This window comes from Canis lupus, chromosome 10 (assembly GCF_048164855.1).
Source record: "Canis lupus baileyi chromosome 10, mCanLup2.hap1, whole genome shotgun sequence".
NCBI classification, from domain to species: Eukaryota; Metazoa; Chordata; class Mammalia; order Carnivora; family Canidae; genus Canis; species Canis lupus.
The window spans coordinates 37153373-37174080 of NC_132847.1; the positions used below are offsets into that span (position 1 = coordinate 37153373).

At 37.7% G+C, this 20708-nt stretch overlaps 1 protein-coding gene and 1 pseudogene across 19 annotated transcripts in view; one reads left to right on the forward strand and one right to left on the reverse strand.

Moving 5' to 3' along the window:
- CCDC171 (coiled-coil domain containing 171) overlaps positions 1–20708 on the forward strand; it is a 467902-nt gene that overhangs the window by 7811 nt on the left and 439383 nt on the right. For 18 of the 19 annotated variants that reach the window (XR_012037998.1, XR_012037999.1, XR_012037996.1 and 15 more), the window contains 2 exons: positions 3044–3202; positions 15150–15285. Coding sequence is in view for 15 of the 19 variants with exons in the window: in XM_072841423.1 (XP_072697524.1) it covers positions 3159–3202; positions 15150–15285 (180 nt within the window). In the remaining 4 variants the exon portion in view is untranslated. Of the gene's footprint in view, positions 1–3043; positions 3203–7608; positions 7659–15149; positions 15286–20708 lie in introns of all 19 variants that reach the window. The other variant, XM_072841425.1, reaches the window with a different exon arrangement.
- Positions 11221–11317, reverse strand: LOC140642043 (U6 spliceosomal RNA; annotated as a pseudogene).

Consider the following 20708-nt stretch of genomic DNA (forward strand, 5'->3'; position numbering starts at 1 on the left):
GTCCATGTTAGTTTTTTTTTTTAAGTTTATTATTATTATTTTTTTAGTAATCTCTATACCCAGTGTGGGGCTCAAACTCACAACCCTGAGATCAAGGGTTGTATGCTCTTCAGACTGAGCCAGCCAGGCTCCTCCCCACCCCCCATTGGTTTTCTCTTGTTGTCTAACAGTTACCACAAACTTAGTTTCTTAAAACAGCACCCTTTATTATCTATTAGGTCAGGGGTCTGGGCACAGCTTAGGTGGGACCTCTGTTCAGAGTTTCACTGGACTGCAGTCAAGGTGCTATCTGGGCTCATCTGGAGGTTTGACTGCTTCCCAGCTCATTTAGGTTGTTGGCAGAATTTATGTTGGCATCTGTATGACTGAGGCAACTAGCTTTTTACTGGCTGTGAAGTGGAAGCTGCCTGCTGTTCCCGGTTATGTAGCCCTCTTGGTGGGTAGTTCACAGCATGACCTTTTGCTTATTCAAGGTCAGCAGAGATTGTCATTTCAGTCTACTAAGACAGAATCTTATATGACATGATGTAATCATGGGGGTGGCATCTCATCACCTTTGCCATATTCTTTTGGTTAGAAGCAAGTCACAGGTTCTGCCCATAGAAAAGGGAAGGATATTATACAAGAGAGAAACATCAGTGGGGGCCAAGATTGTGGGGACATCTGCCTACTACAGTATCTCTATCAGTGATCTGGAAATTGATGACACTTGCTCCTGAGCTATAGAAGACACTTGTCTCTCTAGAAGACTATTCACATTTGAAAATGTTAGATACCAAAATGATGTACCAAAAAAAGAAAATGTTTTCTTCAATTTAGCTTTGTTGAAACAACTTTATTAAAATTTAGTAAACTACCTCTTCCCACACCTCTCTGCCCAAGATAAAACCAAAACAAAACAATAGACATTAAGGCCCAATCTATGGAAATTCTTTTCCTGTGGGTTAGAGGTTCGGTTTGTGCATGTTGTGACACACACACATAGATGTGTGTGTGTGTTTCATCTTTTTCATAAAATAGAAAAATTTGACATACATACTTTTGAGCCTTGAACTGGAGTCTGACCTTTGGGGGTATGGTGGTAAGGTGAAAAGATTCTGGGACTCAGTATTGTAAGAGGTTGACTGAGTCCTTAGTATCCTCCATTTAGTAGCTGACTGGCTGTAGACATGTCATTTAGCTTCTCTGAGTCAGATGAGCTTCCTTAATTGAAGTGAGGACAACCTCAGGAAAGACAATCTTTACTTTAGTGTTGTAAGGATCAGGGTTCTACAGATTGCTTGGCGCTGTATTAGGTGCTCAATAAATTGACAGTGGTATTTGTTTGTCTACCACCATTTCTAAACTTAGTCTTTCAGGTCCCTGGAGAACTAGGATTTTTCCCTCTATCTTGGTAAAAATTCTATCTTCTTTGTTCTGGGTCAGAGTATTCTAGTATCAGATAAATCATTGTTTTAAAGATCTGTTGGTGTCTGTCTGTAGGAATCATTACTCAGTTCTTAGCACCTTGGTTTTGTCTCTATCTTGGTTGGCTTGAGTCCCTTTTCTTTCAGTGAAATCTCTGAGGGTTTATTAGGAGCAGAGAGAGAGAGGGAGAGTTAGTTATTTTTCTTTTTTTTGGCCTTATAGATATTTCTGTACATTGATAATTTCACCAAGTAATTCTTTTAATACATCTTTCCCCTAGACCGAATCACCTTAAGTATCACTTTCTCCCTTCCTTTATGAGGGACTATGATATTTTCCCAGAGGGTATATATTCAGTAATAGAAATTTAGTGACTGAGCACTGTATAATGCTGTATGTATTATTTAAATCTCAAATATATAAGATTGATGTAATTATCCCTTTCTTATGGTTGTGGAAACAGGCTCAGAGGGTATAAGTGACTTGCCCACGGCCACATACTTGGAAGATACTTAAAGGCATCCTGACTCAGATCTCTCTGAGTCCAAAGCTCATGATCTTTCTTAGGATATTGGACTTCTACTATTCTACTAGGGATACCAAGAGATGCTTGTGAGATCTTGATATTTGTGTCTTTCTGAACTTAGTTAATCATTCTTATCTCTGTTTAAAATACTTACCCAGAGATTACTTCATACCATATACACACACGTATATATATGCCTATATATAGTAAAGCCATACCTTATATATGTGCCATACCATATACTATATATATAGTAAAGCAACTTTAAATGATTAGCTTTGTATAATTTAGAATATCTCCCATAGAAGAGAGTTCCAGAGAGACCAGGGTAAGTGACAACTACTCTCCTCTTTCCTTACTCCTCCTTGATCCTTAAGAGAAGGACTTTGAAAATTACCGTGAGATCATTTGTTGGGAGAGACCTAAGGTTCTCTTTGGTTTTAGCATTGCATTAGAAATACATCATTTATGAGAAGGGCTTTAGGGACTTAAAAATGTCCCTGGACTTCACTTTCTTTCAAAATGAATTCTAAAAAAAAAAAAAAAAAAAAAACAAAAAAACAAAAAAAAAAAAATGAATTCTATCCCCCAGAAATAGTCTTTACATTCCTTTTCTAGTTCAAGAGTAATTTGTCACTATTTTATTAAGATCATTTTTTTGGGGGGGGTGCCTGGTGGCTTAGTCGGTTAAGTGTCTGCCTTCAGCTCAGGTCTTGATCTCAGGGTCCTGGGATGGAGCCCCACATCACAGGGCTTCCTGTCAGGGAAGAGCCTCCTTCTCCCTATGCCTCTGCCTATCTCCCCCATGCCAGCTAGTACTCTCTCTTGAATAAATAAAATATTTAAAAAAGATAAATTTTTCTCTTGAGAAATTAAAATAACCTAATAAAATTTTGTTCTTATAAGGAGTATCTTTTAAAAATGTTGTCATTATTGCTTCTAATCTTTTTTAAAAGAGATCAAACATAATAGCTTTTAAAAATGCAAGTATTTACGTTTGTTATAAAACAATTTTTAAAATACAAGTAAGTTGAAGAAAAAGACAAAAATCACTCAAAGTCCCAGGACTCATATATATAACCATTGTTATATTGTTTATTATTTTAACAGACTCCAGCTTATCTAACTTGTAAGCCACAGCCGTGCGGACAGTTGTAATCCTCAATAACGAAGTCTATCATCCAGAAATAGTGGGCTGCTTTGGAAGAGTTGGAAGAGACTTACCATGAGTTTAAACAGTTCAAGTAATGCCCCTGGTGACACCCAAAGGTAAGTTGCCAGTGTCTTCCTTTAGTTGGGGAGGTGCTTCTGGGTTGCAGGCAGCAGGGAGCAGTAAGTCGTGGTGGTCAGGGGTAGAGTGGCGCTGATTATAAAGATTCTCCAGGCATGCTGAGGGAGGTGGAAGCTTCCTGTGCCTGGAGGAGCCAGCAGGATGCTTCAGGACTTTGTGCCCCGGTCTCTGCTCCTTTGTTACCTTGTCCACCAAAGTCAAAGGGTGTGTACTTTTTCCTGTCCTTAGATATCCACTTATTCCTTTCTCTTCCTCAGATCTTCTCTCCTTTTTATATTTTTGCTTATTCACATTTCTGTGTGTTCCCCCCTACTTTGGCCTGCTCTAGTCTCTGTGGCTTGAGCAGAGACTTCTTGCCCCAGTGGTAGTTTGTGACTTCTCTCCAGCCATTCTTTTGGTTTTAGCTCCTGTTCCAGCTGCACGTTTGTTTGGAATTTATATTGCAAGAATTGCCATTATTGCTCATCTTTTTTTTGTACCCTTGATATCTGCCTTTGGGTGAGGCACCTGCTTTTGGTTGATTCACCTCTGATGTGAGAAATAGAAAAACTCTGAGTCTGTGATACAACATTGAGCCATTTGCTAACTAAAGCGTGGTTTACAAAGAACTCAGGGCAGAAATTCAAAGTGTTGAGAAACTTTTATAATCCTGTAACAGAATAGTTTTTCTGTTTAAGTCTAGTAATAAAACACTTGGGTTATGTTTTATCTCTTTTTAAAATTTCTTGTTTAGTTACTTTAAATATAATTATTTTAGTCATTTAAAATATATTTTACAGAAGTATTGTTTATGTGTGTGTGGGATGGTCCTTGCTTATATTTAGTTTTAGAAGAACTGATATACATAGCCTTTTCAGCAAGGATATGTGGGTGGGGCAAGGGCCATGACTAATGTGTACTTCACCTATAAGTAGGATTTGCTGTAGAAACATTTTCCACCTATCTTTAGAAGTTACCTTACATCCCTTCTGGAGAAAGGTATGAAATAAGTGAATAAAATATAAACTTTTTACTTCACTAAAAGCCTTTTCACTTTTGGAGGGAACATCTTACCACACAAATATTTACCTGTTGTGATTTTTCATGACTAAATTACTCTTTAGAATTCTAGAATCTGTCTAAAGGAAGTTTAACTTTGCTATTTACCACTAATTTACTTTCTGTTTCTATAGATTTGCCTTTTCTGAATAATTCATATATATGGAATCATACAGCATGTGTTCTTTTGTCTGGCTTCTTTCAATAGGCATATTCTTCAGGTTTATCATGTTGTTAACAGGTATCAGTACTGTTTCTTTTTTATTGCTGAATAGTATTCTATTGTATGGTTACAGCACATTATGGTTGTACACTGCCAGCTCAGGGACATTTAGGTTGTTTCTACTTTTTGGCTGTTATAAATCATGGCACTCTTAACGTTTGTGTAGGGGCCTTTGTGTGGAGATGATTTCATTTCTCTTGGGTAGATTGTTAGGAGCTGCATTACTGCATTGTACGATAAATTTATGTTAATTTTTAAAGAAACTGCTAGGTCTTCTAAGTTATATTTCTTTTATTTTTTAAAAAATATTTATTTATTAATTTATTCATGAGAGACATAGAGAGAGGCAGAAGGAGAAGCAGGCTCCCTACAGGAGCCTGATATGGGACTTGATCCTGGAACTCCAGGATTAAGCCTTGAGCCGAAGACAGATGCCCAAACACTGAGCCACCTAGGCACCCTGTGGCTGAACCATTTTACGTTTCTGCCAGCAGTACATGAGGGTTTTAGTTTCTCTACATCCTTGCTAACACTTGTTATTTTCTGATCTTTTAGAAAAATTTATTTTAATTCCAGTGTAGTTAATGAACATAATGTGTTATATTAGTTTCAGGTGTACAATCTAGTTGAATTTTTTTTTCATTGGCTTTTTGATTATAGTCATTCTAGTGAGTGTGAAGCAGTATGTTGTAGTTTTAATTTGTATTTTCTTTTGAAGATTTTATTTATTTATTCATGAGAAACACAGAGACTGAGGCAGAGGGAGAAGCAGGTTCCCTGCGGGGAGCTTGATGCAGGACTTCATCCCAGGACCCAGGGATCACAACCTGAGCCAAAGGCAGACGCTCAACCACTGAGCCACCCAGGTGTCCCTAATTTGTGTTTTCCTAACGAGTAATGATATTGAACATCTTTGTACTTTTTTTTTTGCCATTTGTATGTCTTCATTGGTAAAAAGCCTATTAAGATCTTTTGCTCATTTTAAATTGGTTGTCTTATTGCTATTGAGCTTTAAGAGTTTTTTGTATATTCTAAAAAAAAAAGTTTTTTGTATATTTTTGATACAAGACTTTCATCAGATATATAATTTGGACATATTTTCTCCCATTTGTTGGCTTGACTTCATTTTCTTAATGTTTTTTGAAGTGCAAATGTTTTAAATTTTTATAAAGGCCAAATCTTTTCCTTTTTTTATTTTTATTTTAATTTTTTTGAGTAGGCTCCATGCCCAACATGGGGCTTCAACTCATGGCCCTGAGATCAAGAGTTACATGCTAAGTTGACTGAGCCAGCCAGGCACCCCTCCAGTTCTTTTCCTTTATAGATTGTGCCTTTGGTTTCATATCTATGAAATCTTTGCCTAACGTAAAGTCATGAAGATTTTTCTCCTGTGTTTTCTTCTGCAAGCTTTATAATTTCAGTTTTTACGTTTACGTCTGTGCTCCATTTAAACTTTATTTATTTATTTTTTTTAAATTTTTATTTATTTATGATAGTCACACACACAGAGAGAGAGAGGCAGAGACACAGGCAGAGGGAGAAGCAGGCTATGCACCGGGAGCCCGACGTGGGATTTGATTCCGGGTCTCCAGGATTGCGCCCTGGGCCAAAGGCAGGCGCCAAACCGCTGCGCCATCCAGGGATCCCTAAACTTACTTTAAAAAAATTTTTTTGGGGAGCAGAGAGAGCTTGTGTGTAGGGGGTAGAGGTGGAGGGGAGGGGCAGAAGGAGAAGAAGGGGGAATCTTTTTCTTTAAAAGATTTATTTATTTTAGAGGGACCTGGGTGGCTCATTTGGTTAAGTGTCTGCTTTGGCTCAGGTCATGATCCTGGGACCTGGGATTGAGCCCTGTGTCTGGTTCACTGCTCAGTAGGGCATCTGCTTGTCCCTCTCCCTCTGACCCTCCTCCCTGCTTGCGCTCTCTCTCTCTCTGAAATAAATAAATAAAATCTTTAAAAAAATATTTATTTTAGAGAGAGAGAGTGCATGCAAAAGTGAGCACAGGGGAGGTGGGAGGAAAGGGCCAGAGGGAGAGAATCTCAAGCAGGCTCCTTGCTGAGTGCTGAGCTCCATGCCAGGCTTGATCTCGTGACCCTGAAATCATAACCTGAACCGAAATCAAGAGTCAGACACTTAACTGACTGAGCCACCCAGTGCCCCTTAAAGTGCTTTCTATGTATGGTGTGAGGTAAGGATCTAAATGAATGTTTTTGCATGTTTGGATATCTAGTTGTTTCAGCATCATTTGTTAATGAGACTATTTTTTCCTCATTGAATTGCCTTGACACATTTGTTGAAAATTAATGGACCAAAAATACATGTTTATTTCTAGAGTCTCAATTATGGTACATTGATCTGTCTTCTTAATTTAAATTCCACACAATTTTGATTACTTAGCTTTTTATTTTTTTTTTATTTTTTTATTTTTATTTTTATTTTTTTTTTTAAATTTTTATTTATTTATGATAGTCACATACAGAGAGAGAGAGAGGCAGAGACACAGGCAGAGGGAGAAGCAGGCTCCATGCACCGGGAGCCCGACGTGGGACTCGATCCCGGGTCTCCAGGATCGCGCCCTGGGCCAAAGGCAGGCGCCAAACCGCTGCGCCACCCAGGGATCCCGATTACTTAGCTTTTTAAAAAAAGATTTTATTTATTTGAGAGCGAGCTCTCAAGAGCTTGAGCAGGGGGACAGGAGAAGGGAGAGGGAGAGATTCCCAAGCAGATTGTGCTGAGCATGGAACCCCATGTGGGGCTTGATCCCATGATCCTGAGATCATGACCTGAGTAGAAACCAAGAGTCAGATGCTTAACTGAGTCACCCAGCTGCCCTGATTACTGTAGCTTTAGAGTAAGTTTTGAAATTAGGAAGTGAAAGTTCTCCCATTTCTTTTTTTTTTTTTTAAGGATTTTATTTATGTATTTATTTGAGAGAGAGAGATAGTGAGAGGGAGTACAAGTAGAGAGGAGGGATGGGGAGAGGCAGAAGAAACAGGCTCCCTGCTCAGTAGGGAGCTCAAGGTAGGGCTCCATCCTAAGACCCTGGGATCATGATTTGAGCTGAAGTCAGATACTTTAACTCACTGAGCCACCCGGGTGCCCCTTGCATTTCTTCTTTTTCAGTATTGTTTTGGTTATTCTGAGTCCTCTGCACAAATCCTGCTGAGATTAAGGTAGGGATTATGTTGAATCTATAAATCAATTTGGAGATAATTGCCACCTTAATAATATTGACTCTTCCAATACATGAATGTGAATGTGGAATGTCTTTTCATTTATTTAGATCTTTAATTTCTTTCAAGAAAAATGTGTATTTTTCCTAAATCTGTTTTTTTTTTTTTTTGGATACCGTTGTACATGGAATTATTTTTCTAAATTTCATTTTTGGATTATTCACTGTTACCATATAGAAATGTAATTGATTTAAGTATATTGATCTTACATTCTGTGACCTTGCTAAAATTGTTTTTTTAGTTCCAATATTTTTGTTTCTTAATTAATTTATTAGGATATTCTTATAGTATCATAGTTTTACTTCTGGGGTGCCTGGGTAGAAACATGGGGTCATGAGTTCAAGCACCACATTGGGCATAGAACTTAACTTAAAAAAAAAGATAGTTTTACTTCTTTCCTTTTAATATATATGCCCTTCCTTCCTCCTCCTGTCCTTCCTTCCTACCTGCCTGCTTTCCTTCTTTCATTTTTCTTTTCTCTCTCTCTTTCCTTTTTTTTCTTGTGCTGTCTAGAACCTCCAATACAGTCTCAAATAGAAATGGACATCTTAAAAAAAAAAAAAAAAAAGAAATGGACATCTTTGTTTTGTTCCCTTAGGGGAAACTGTCAGTTTTTCACCAATAAGTATGCCAGTTGTAGGTTTTTCATAATGCCCTCTATTAGAGTAAATTTCCTTGTATTCCTAGTTTGTTGAGGTTTTTTTTTTTTTTTTTTAAATCACGGATAGGTTTTGAATTTTGTCAAATGCTTTTTCTGTATCTATGGAGATTATGTAATTGTCTTTTATTTTAGTAAACTTGTATATTACATTAATTGATTTTTAGACATTAAGTCAATTTTCTATTTTTGGGATAAATCCCACTTGGTAATGTTGTGTAATCCTTTTAAGATATTGCAGGATTTGGTTTGCTAATGTTTTGTTGATTACTTTTTGCATTTCTATTCATGAGGTATATTGGTCTGTAGTTTTCCTTTCTTGTGATATCTGATTTGATTTTAGGTAATCTGAGTTAAGAGAATGAGCTGGGAAGTGTTTCCACCTTCTCTAAAGTGAGGATTGATATTCTTTCTTTTTGAATTGTTTGTTATACTTTATTAAGGAAGCCATCTGGACTTGAGTTTTCTTTGTGTTTAGATTTTTTTTTTTTAATTTTTTTTTTTAATTTATCTATGACAGTCACACACAGAGAGAGAGAGAGAGAGGCAGAGACATAGGCAGAGGGAGAAGCAGGCTCCATGCACCGGGAGCCCGACGTGGGATTCGATCCCGGGTCTCCAGGATCGCGCCCTGGGCCAAAGGCAGGCGCCAAACCGCTGCGCCACCCAGGGATCCCTGTTTAGATTTTTAAAATGATTAATTCACTATCTTTAACTGTTATGGGTCTATTCAGATTTTATTTCTTTTGGGGTTAGTTTTTATAATTTCAGTATTTCTAGGAATTTGTCCATTTGGTCTACATTGCAACTTGTTGGCATAAAGTTGTTCATAGTGTTTATTATAGTACTTCTAGGTTGGTAGTGTTGTTCCTTCTTTCATTCTTTATTTTTATAATTTGAATCTTTTTTTTTTGTCAATCTAGCTAAAGGTTTAGCAAGTTTGTTGATCTTTTTTTTTTAAATTATTTTATTTATTTATGATAGTCACACAGAGAGAGAGAGAGGCAGAGACACAGGCAGAGGGAGGAGCAGGCTCCATGCACCGGGAGCCCGACGTGGGATTCGATCCCGGGTTTCCAGGATTGCGCCCTGGGCCAAAGGCAGGCGCCAAACCACTGCGCCACCCAGGGATCCCTGTTGATCTTTTTAAAGAACCAAATTTTGGTTTCATTGATTCTCTGTGTTTTATTTTAGTCTTATTTTAAAAAAAAATTAAAGTCACATATGTACATTATTTAAAGAATCTCATGTTCTACGGGGCTTACTGCTATTAGGAAAGATAGCAAAACTAATTTGCTTGTGAGAAATCAGTCTTTTTTTTTTGTATATTTTTATATTGGAGTTTGACTTGCCAACATATAGTATAACACCCAGTGCTTATCCTGTCAAGTGCCCCCCTCAGTGACCATCACCTGGTCACCCCATTCCCCACCACGTCCACCTCCCTTTCCACTACCCCTTGTTCATTTCCCAGGGTTAGGTGTCTCTCATGTTCTGTCACCCTCACTGATATTTCTCACTCATTTTCTCTCTTTCCCCTTTATTCCTTTTCACTATTTTTTATATTCCCCAAATGAATGAGACCATATAATGTTTGTCCTTCTCTGATTGACTTACCTGACTCAGCATAGTACCCTCCACTTCCATCCACGTTGATGCAAATGGTGGGTATTCGTTGTTTCTAATGGCTGAGTAATATTCCATTATATACCTAGACCACATCTTCTTTATCCATTCATCTTTTGATGGATACCACACTTGATCTTAGCCAAAAGGCCGAGAAGCGATCTTTTGATGGATACCGAGGCTCCTTCTTCCACAGTTTGGCTATTGTGGACATTGCTGCTATAAACATTGGGGTGCAGATGTCTTGGTTTTTCACTGCATCTGTATCTTTTGGGTAAATCCCCAGTAGTGCAATTGCTGGGTCGTAGGGTAGCTCTATTTTTAACTCTCTTTGAGGAACCTTCACACAGTTTTCCAGAGTGGCTGTACCAGTTCACATTCCCACCAATAGTGCAAGAGGGTTCCCCTTTCTCCACATCCTCCCCAACATTTGTTGTTTCCTGTCTTGTTAATTTTCCCCATTCTCACTGGTGTGAGGTGGTATCTCACTGTGGTTTTGATTTGTATTTCCCTGATGGCAAGTGATGTGGAGCATTTTCTCATGTGCTTGTTGGCCATGTCTATGTCTTCCTCAGTGAAATTTCTGTTCATGTCTTTTGCCCATTTCATGATTGGATTGTTTGTTTCTTTGCTGTTGAGTTTAATAAGTTCTTTATAGATCTTGGATACATATAGATATATAGATATAGATATAGATATATATATATATAGATATATATGTATATATATATCTATCTATCTGATAGGTCATTTGCAAATATCTTCTCCCATTCTGTAGGTGTGACAAATCAGTCTTGAGGGGTACCTGGGTTGCTTAAGTGTCTGTCGTAGGGTCATGATCTTAGGGTCCTGGGATGGAGCCCAACCTCAGGTTCCCTGCTCAGTGGGGAGTTGGCTTCTTCCTCTCCCTCTGCCCCTCTCCCTGCTCATACTCTCTTTCGCTCTCTTGTGTGCACATGTGCAGGCTTGCTCTCTCTCTCTCTCAGTAAATAAATAAAATATTTTTAAAAAACCCAGCAAATCACTGTCTTGATCTCTAGAAACCATGGTTTTCAATTCTCTGAGATGATTTTTATTTTAAAAAATTTTTAAATTTGATTTAATTTATTTAAAATTTTGTATCTTTTATATTGAAGTATAGTTGACACATAATGATACATTAATTTCAGTACAAGATAGTGATTCAACAAGTCTATGTTATGTTATGCTGTGCTCATTAAAAGTGTAGCTGCCATCTGTCACTATACTCTGTGCAGGGGCCAAACTAATCTCTGTATTATTCCAATTTTAGTATATGTGCTGCTGAAGCCAGCACTGTCCCCATGCTCTGAGATGATTTTCAAAATCTATGTCTCTTAAAAATTTTTTTGTATTGCTATTTGATTTTTTGGGTTTAGCCGTTATCGACTGACTGCTCCCACTACAGAAGCTCATAATTTTATTCAGGCTTGTTTCCTTTTTCTGTATATTTAGTGATTATAATCTTGGTTAGTTTTCGATGTTTACATTATTATAATTTTGAACACTTTCTAGTTGAGCCATGTAGTAGTATTTAGTAACAATTTTTTGTCTTTTGTACATTATTTTTCTTGGATTTGATAATTGTTCCATTGATTGTTAAATTTCTATGAATTTATCATGAATTCAGTGTCCAATCAAGTGGTACACATTTCTCAATATGTTCAGATAATTGAAGTAATCTGGTTTATTTTTAATTCCAGTAGAGTTAACGTAAAGTATTATATTAGTTTCAGATGTACAAGAAAGTTATTCAGCAATTCTATACATTATTTAGTGCTCATCAAGATAAGTGTATTCTTAATCTCCTTCACCAATTTCACCCATCCCCCTGAAGTATTCTGTTGTTTCTGTTTGCATCTTCTTCAGGAAATCAGCTGGGACAGATGGGCCTTTAGGAGCTGTGCTTTTGTCACAGGTACACAGTTGTTACCAGGTGTTCCTTCATTATCCTGGAAACCGCTTTGCTGTTTTTCTGTCTTGAATATTCTACTTTTGAAATCCCATGTCTTTCTCAGTTTGGGTCCTTATTTTAGTGGAATCTTCCATCGGCCTCTTGAGAAAGTTCATGGGAGGTAAATGTTTTGGTGCCTTGTAGATCTGAAATAGTCTTTTCTTATTTCCATGTCTTTGAAAGATAACTTGTTGGGCATAAAATTCTAAGTGGAAATTATTTTCCCTTGGAATTTTCTCAGGCATCTAGGAGACTTTTACATTTACTTTTTTTTTTTTTTTTTTTTAAGATTTTATTTATTTATTCATGAGCAAGACCGGTAGAGAGAGGCAGAGACATAGGCAGAGAGAGAAGCAGGCTCCATGCAGGGAACCCAATGTGGAACTCAATCCTGGGACTCCAGGATCACTCCCTGGGCCAAAGGCAGGCACTAAACTGCTGAGCCACCCAGGCATCCCACATTTACTTATTTTTTAAAAGATTTATTTACTTATTATTTGATAGAGAGAGAGAAAGAAAGAGACAGAGCACAAGCACATGGAGGGAGAGGGAGAGGGAGAGGGAGAATCCTGCTCCTCAGGGAGCCTGATTTGGGACTTGATCCCAGGGCCTTGGGATCATGACCTGAGCTGAAGGTAGATGCTCTACTGACTGAGCTACCCAGCCGCCCCTACATTTACTTATTTAGCTTTTCATTTTTTAGTTTGTGTTTTGATTTCCAAGAGTTCCGTTTTTTTGTTGTTGTTGTTCTCTGAATATTTTTATCACCTTCAGTTTTTTTTAAAGATTTTATTTATTTATTCATAGAGATGCAGAGAGAGAGAGAGAGAGAGAGAGAGAGGCAGAGACACAGGCAGAGGGAGAAGCAGGCTCCATGCAGAGAGCCCGACGTGGGACTCAATCCAGGGTCTCTAGGATCACGCCCTGGGCCGCAGGCGGCGCTAAACCGCTGCGCCACCAGGGCTGCCCTTAAGTTTTTGTTTTATGGATATTATATCTCCTCTTATTTTTCTGAAGATGTGTTTTTTTTCCCCCTTTTAAAAGTTCTCTTTTCCTTGCATAATTTTTGCGGGTTCTTCCCCCCAGTCCCCAATTTGGTCTCTAACTCTTGCTTCCTAACTTCTTGTGATCCTTAGGTGACTGTTCAGATTTAAAAGTAGGGGCCTCATGTCAGGCTCCGTGCATGGAGCCTGCTTCTCCCTCTGCCTGTGTCTGCCTCTCTCTCTCTGTGTCTCTCATGAATAAATAAATTAAAAAGAAATAAAAATAGGGGCCTAACAAGCTTGGAAGCTCATTGTGTAAGGCCTTGTGTTTGTGGCATTCTCCATAGGGAGATGTGGTTAAGGTGTTTGCTGGAGAACCCCTAGCATCTGCATCTTTAGGTCTTTTTCACCTTGCTGGTTTTCACCTTCCCTTCTCTACTTGGCTGCCATTGTTTTGGCAGACAAGCTGTTTTAGAAGACCAGGGCTCTGACTTATTACATAATTTTTGGCTTGAGTCTCCTATTTTTGGTATGGGATCTGATACAGTTTGTATCTGATGTCTCTAATCCACAGACCTTCTGTTTTATCCTCTCCAGGGAATAAGCCCTTACCTAGTGTTTTTCCAGAATGGAGAAGAGATCGGTACCCAGTTGTGTGGTTTATGGTGTAGAGGACCTGAGGATCTCATTTCTTTGGCCGACTTTCAACCAATTATGTTGTTTTCTGCTCTTTTATCCCATTTTTCAAAGATACTGTCAATTAATTGAGCTTTGGGGGCTCAGGTGTAAATCAGTTTTTTTTTCTCACTTTTGGCTTTAAATTCAATTCTCTTATGTAAATCAGTTACCACTTACCACCTGCTTTCCAACTTCTAATATTTTATTGCTATTGTCTCATCCTCTGTGCTCTTTCTCCTTGTGCATTTTTTTTTTTTTTAAAGATTTTATTTATTTATTCATGATAGTCACACAGAGAGAGACAGAGAGGCAGAGACACAGGCAGAGGGAGAAGCAGGCTCCATGCAGGGAGCCCGACGTGGGATTCGATCCCGGGTCTCCAGGATCGCGCCCTGGGCCAGAGGCAGGCGCCAAACCGCTGCGCCACCCAGGGATCCCTCTCCTTGTGCATTTTTATCTCTAAATTCTCTTTGCTGATACTTTCATTACATTTTTAATTTTAATTTTGGGGGGACAGTGCTTTATAGTCTGCTGTTTTTTAAAAAAATATTTTATTTATTTATTTATTTATTTATTTATTTATTTATTTATTTATTTATTTATTTATTTATTTATGAGAGACAGGCAGAGAGGCAGAGACACAGGCAGAGGGAGAAGCAGCCTCCATGCAGGGAGCCCGACGTAGGACTCGATCCTGGGTCTCCAGGATCATACCCTGAGCCAAAGGCGGCACTAAACTGCTGAGCCACCCGGGCTGTCCCTGTTTTTTTTTTTTTTTTTAAGTTTTTATTTATTTATTCATGAGAGACAGAGAGAGAGGCAGAGACACAGGCAGAGGGAGAAGCGGGCTCCTCCGAGGGAGCCTGATGTGGGACTCGATCCTGGGACCCAGGATCACAACCTGAGCCTAAAGCAGATGCTCAACCGCTGAGCCACCCAGGTGTCCCTGTTTTTTTTTTTTTTTTTTTAAGATTTACTTATTTGAGAAAGAGAACGAGAGCAGGGGTTGGGGCAGAGGGGGAGAGAATCCTAAGCCGACCTGTGCCCAGTGCGGAGCCTATTGCAGGCTCGATCTCATGACCCTGAGATGACACCTGAGCCAAAATCAAGAGTTGGAAGTTGAAGCGACTGTGCCACCCAGGCAACCTAGTCTGCTATCTTTAAGCTGAATCTATATTGTCACTCATACTTTTTTCTTTTTGTAATATGTATATTACATTTGCAATAAATATAGTATTTCAAAAGGTAAAAAGAACTCAATATTTTCCAAAACTACACAGGGTTTGATAGGACCATTCTTTAAATACCATCTTGAAATGGTGGTTTGTTTCTAGCCATACACTTTTTTGTATTTCTCGCAAGCTTCTGTAATTGACATCTTGCACTAGATTGTAAGTTTCTTTAGAGCAAAGATGTCATGTTCCTTGTGATCTCTGAAAAATAAGTTATTAGAAATACCAGAAATGGTGGAAATACACTTAGTGAGAATTATATTTTATTTTCTCATTTTATAGGTTGAAGAATGCCTCATCTGATGTAAAACAAATGTTTAAAAGTGAAACAGACTTGGATATTACTGCTGATCTCAGAAAGAAACTTCATCGGGCTAAGAAAGAAAAATTGGAAATAACAACTAAGCACAATGCAGAGGTAGAATTGTTTTTCTTTTTTTTTTTTTCTTTTTTTTATTTTTTTTAGAATTGTTTTTCTTTCAAATAATGTCAAAAGTAGAATTTGGTTATTTTAGATTCATTCATATTACAGACTCCATGTTTAACATCACCTTGACATTTTTGAGCTTAAAAAGGAATTTATAATAAAGAAAACAGTGTTTTTAAATATAGTAGAATTGTATAGGAGTGTTTAGAAGTTTAATGAATTATTAGATTTGTATGTTGTCTTAAGTTTATTTAATTAATTTCTTTAGATTTTATTTATTTATTCATGATAGAGAGAGAGAGAGGCAGAGACACAGGCAGAGGGAGAAGCAGGCTCCATGCAGGGAGCCTGACGTGGGACTGGATCCTGGTCTTCAGGATCACACCTCGGGCTGAAGGCGGCGCTAAACTGCTGGGCCACTGGGGCCGCCCTCTTAAGTTTATTTTAATTAATGGGTTAAACTTGATAAAATAATTGATGAATGCCTTTAGTGACTAAATGTCAATTAGACATTTTTGAAATTTTAATTTAGATTCTTTATGGCTCAATCATGGAACAATCTTAAGTAGATTAAAGTGTGGAATTTGTAAAAGATTTATTTACCTATTTTAGAGAGAGAGAACTTGTGCATGTACACATGTCTAAGGGGCGGGGCAGGAGAGAGAGAGAATCCCCAAGTGGAATTCCTGCTGAGCAAGGAGGCTGATGAGGGGCTGAATCCTGGGTGCCTGGGATCATGACTTGATCTGAAATCAAGAGTTAGCCGCTCAACCAACTGAGCCACCCAGGCACCACTGAGTATGGAACTTTTAATCATAGTGTAATTAATAAATTATCCTAGTTTTTATTTTATGATATTATTATAGCTTTTATTACTGTGTATGCATATGCATAAATATATATATTTGATGTTATGTGTGTTTATTCCCAAGATAGTAGCTCTCTTTTTCTCTAAGATAATTCATGAATTTTCTGTTTATGTCACTTCTGTCTGTTGTGTTTTTTCTGTTTTCTCTTTTTTTCTGTTTAATCTTACTCTTTAAACTCAGCTTTGACAGCCTGGTTTGGTGGAAGAATATTGAGTTACACAAATCTGGAGTCATCCTTGGCCCTTCCATTTATAAGATATGTGACCTTGGGGGAACAATTTATCCTGTATATCATTGTTTTCTTACTGTGAAATGCCGGACCCAAAGGGTTGTTGTGATAACTAAGGGAAATAAAATTCATAGAGTGTCTGTGCTCTGTAAGAGTAGCTGTAATTTATTGACATTTAAGGATAAATAGTCTGTTTTCCTTCCTTTTTTGCTGAATTCCGATGCTGTCCTGTCAGGAAACCTTTTAAAGCCTCCCTAGGTGAAACTAATTACTCCTTTCTTTGCTCTCCTATAACATGTTGCTGTTACAGGTGTTTTGGGGGTAAAACATTTATTTCATGCTTACCTGTTCTTCATTAGTCTGTAAGTTTCCTAAGAGCTGAAAGCAATGACCATGCTTTGTCCCCATATCTCTCACGTTTCTTCCTGGCACAGAGTAGGTCCTCAGTGGCTGTGTGTTGAATAAAAAAATGACTTTTTTTGTATTGTCTAAGGAACAGTGGCTTAAGTAACAAGCAACGAATATATGACAGTTTTATATGTACTTTTAGTGGCAGTTGAGGTAATTTTAAAAGGTAATTGCAATAATTGCTTTTATTGACATTGTAATATTACATACTGAATATAAAATATTTGTAAAGTATATATTGTTTATAATCTCCAAAACTTATTTTTAAAACCAAGTGTACATTTTACTTAATAATTATATCATGATAATCATTCATCTATATCCTTTCACACTATTTTCATTTGTCATCATTTGTCTTCTCCCTTTGTTGAAAATGTTTTAAAATATGTGTTCACATGAAAGAGATAGGACATTATTTCAGGGAAGAAAGATAATTTTCTTGCAATAGGCAGTTATAATGGTTCAACTCCAGTTTCATATTACTATCCATTCTTACTCCTTCAGTTCTTTGTTTAGATGATTTTACTTATATTATGTAGTAATTTTTTTTAGTCCTATACTCTTTAAAATGCCTGTAATAAAGCAAGGCTGAGAGGAATGAAACTATATAAAAAACTAAGGCCATAATTTACTTTATTAGATACTTTTTTTTTTAAAGATTTTGTTTATTTATTCATAGAGCCACAGAGAGAGAGAGAGAGAGAGAGAGAGAGAGGCAGAGACACAAGCAGAGGGAGAAGCAGAGGGAGAAGCAGGCTCCATACAGGAAGCCCAACGTGGGACTCGACCCCCAGTCTCCAGGATCACACCCCAGGCTGCAGGCGGCGCTAAACCGCTAAACCGCTGCACCACCAGGGCTGCCCTTTATTAGATACTTCTAATGTTAACAGGCATCATACTGGTGATTAGCATAATATATCTTTAAAATCTGGGGTGCCTGGCTGTCAGTACAGCATGTGATTCTTGATTTTGGGGTTATGAGTTAGAACCGCATCTTGAGCGTAGCGAGTACTTAAAATCTTAAACAAAACAAAACAAAACTATATCCATTGGTGGATGGATACAGAAATTGTAGTGTGTATGTTCACACACACACACACTGGACTATTATATTATTCAGCCATAAAATAAAATGAAATCTTGCCATATGTGACAACATAGATGGGCTTTGAGGGCATTATGCTAAGTAAGATAAGTCAGAAAGATAAATAAGATAAACACAGTATGCTCTCATATGTGGAATGTAAAAACAAAAAACCAAAAACCAAGCTCATAGATAGAGAACAAATTGGTGGTTGTAAGATGTTGGAGGTAGGGGGTGGGCAAAATGGGTAAAGGGAGTCAAAAGGTACAAACTTCCAATTATAAAATAAACAAGTCATGGGGTTGTAATATACAGCATGGTGATTATAGTTAATAATACTATATCATGTACCTGAAAGTTGCTAAGAGAGTAGATCTTAAAATTTCTCATCACAAGAAAAAAATTTGTAATTATATATGGTGACACATGTTAACTAGGCTTATTGTGGTGATGATTTTGCAATATATATAAAATATGAAATCTTATGCACCCGAAACTAATATGCTATGTCAATTAGATCTCAATAAAAAATGAAATTAATACCCTTAAAATCTCTAGGAATTTTATTGTTGTGGGTTCTTGGATAAGTTATTTAATTTTCCTGAACTTCAGTTATTGTTGAGATTTATTAGTAGGCAGAGGGTATGGAGAGAGGGGTCACTAATACGACTCAGTACTTCTAGATGAAACTAGGTTGCCCTGATGTGGATTTTTGGGATGGGACAATGCCACAGGATTTTCAGTGTTGCAGTGATTGTTAGAATCATTTGAACATGGTAATAGAAATGTGTGAAAGAGGACACGAGAGTGTGAAGCTATTCCAATAACTCCTTGGTCCAGACAGTGATGCTAGAGTAGGAAAATGTCTTTAAATGAGGATGGAAGAGGATAAAAAAGGACAGTATAACTTTCTTTAGCCAAAAGGTACTGGAAACTTAGGACCAAGCAGTAGACTTTTTAGGCTTCAGGACCTGAAGATATTGTTTGATCCAGCTAGTCCTTTTAAGAGTAGGTGTTCTTAAGCTGGGGTCCTTAGAAACAGACACCAAGGAATCCATATACTTAGATGGAGGAAAAATTACATTTTATGTTTTATTAACCTCTAACTTGTTAAGCATTTCTCTCACTTATGAAAGGCTTAACCCAGTTGGCCCTCCTTTAACAAGCCATAGTAGTATTAGCAGTACTTTTGACTTTATCATCACTGGAAATCACAAAGACACAATTCAGGATTTGCAAGTTTTGAGATACTATTTATACCTGTTGCTACTTTGAAATGACAGTGATTGTTGGACCTGTAAGTAGAGCTTGTTATTTAGTGGGTTATTAAAGAAGTACATTATGGCATCACAAATTTGCTTTTATATATTTGTTTTTATACTTTGATTCTTTTTGTTATCCTGTATGTTTTATTTTATGCATTTAATTACATTATTTGAGAAGGCTTTGCCAGATTGCAAGGAGGGTCATAGCATAATAATTATGAAAATCCTTTCTGTTAGAGGCTGAGGCATGCTGTAGGGGGCATAAAGGAAGATACGGAGAATGACACAGGGAGGAGGTTCTAAGACAGGTAGTTGAGCATAAAGATGTTAACGCAGAAATGTTTTAAGAAGGAGGTAGATCCCATTTTGCTGCTGTTGCACGTGCTGCACCTTCAGTGAGAAAACAACAACTCATGAGCAGAGGGTAGGTTTCTGTCAGTTGTATGGGTGGCTCAAGAAAACAAATATGGGGGGATCCCTGGGTGGCTCAGCAGTTTAGCGCCTGCCTTTGGCTCAGGGTATGATCCTGGAGTCCCGGGATCGAGTGCTGCATCAGGCTCCCTGCATGACGCCTGCTTTTCCCTCTGTCTGTGTCTCTGCCTCTCTCTCTGTGTCTTTCATGAATAAATAAATAAAATCTTAAAAAAAAAAAGAAGGCTGCCCATCTCTTGAATTCCTATGTGCACCATAATCAATTAGATGCCACCACAAATACTTAGGATCAGGAAGCTAAGATTACTTCTATAGTCCTGTTTTCCATTGTAGTAACTGTCCTCATCTTGTTTCTAATGGTTAATTCCTACCACTTGGACTTTGCCACTCTGGAATTCAATTATTTTGATTGAAATTGGGGAGTCCGTCTCAATTGTGATGTCTTCCACCATTATCTGCATCATCTGCTATAATCTCTGGTATATGGAGATTAGTTTCCGGAGCTTTATAAGGGTGCTTGTGCTGCCTGTGCCAGTGTATTTTATAGCATTTTAAGTAGGAAAAGAATATCCTTTGCACTCTTGAAGAGGATGTACTTAGAGAAAGGAGAAGTTTTGGTTTGCTCACATTAAATCACACACTTCTCCTTAAGTCTCCATATTATGTCAGAAAAGTACTGGCATTTTGACCTTATGAGTGATTGTCGGCTGGTGTTGAATTCAATCTACAGTCACCCACCCTAGCAAACTGTTAGAACTAGCTTATTAAGTCCAAAGCAATCCTGTGTATGTTCTGCAGGTTCCTGCTAATACAAGATTAGCAAGATCTTGCATTTCATTTGCTACATAAGCCACTTTTTTCCTGGAGCAGACTATGCATTTCTCCACCTGTGACATACTGAGATCAGAATTTATCTATGGTGACAAAGATACAGTCAACAAAACTAAAAGACAACCTACAGAATGGGAGAAGATATTTGCAAATGACGTATCAGATAAAGGGCTAGTTTCCAAGATCTATAAAGAACTTATTAAACTCAACACCAAAGAAACAAACAATCCAATCATGAAACGGGCAAAAGACATGAAGAGAAATCTCACAGAGGAAGACATAGACATGGCCAACAC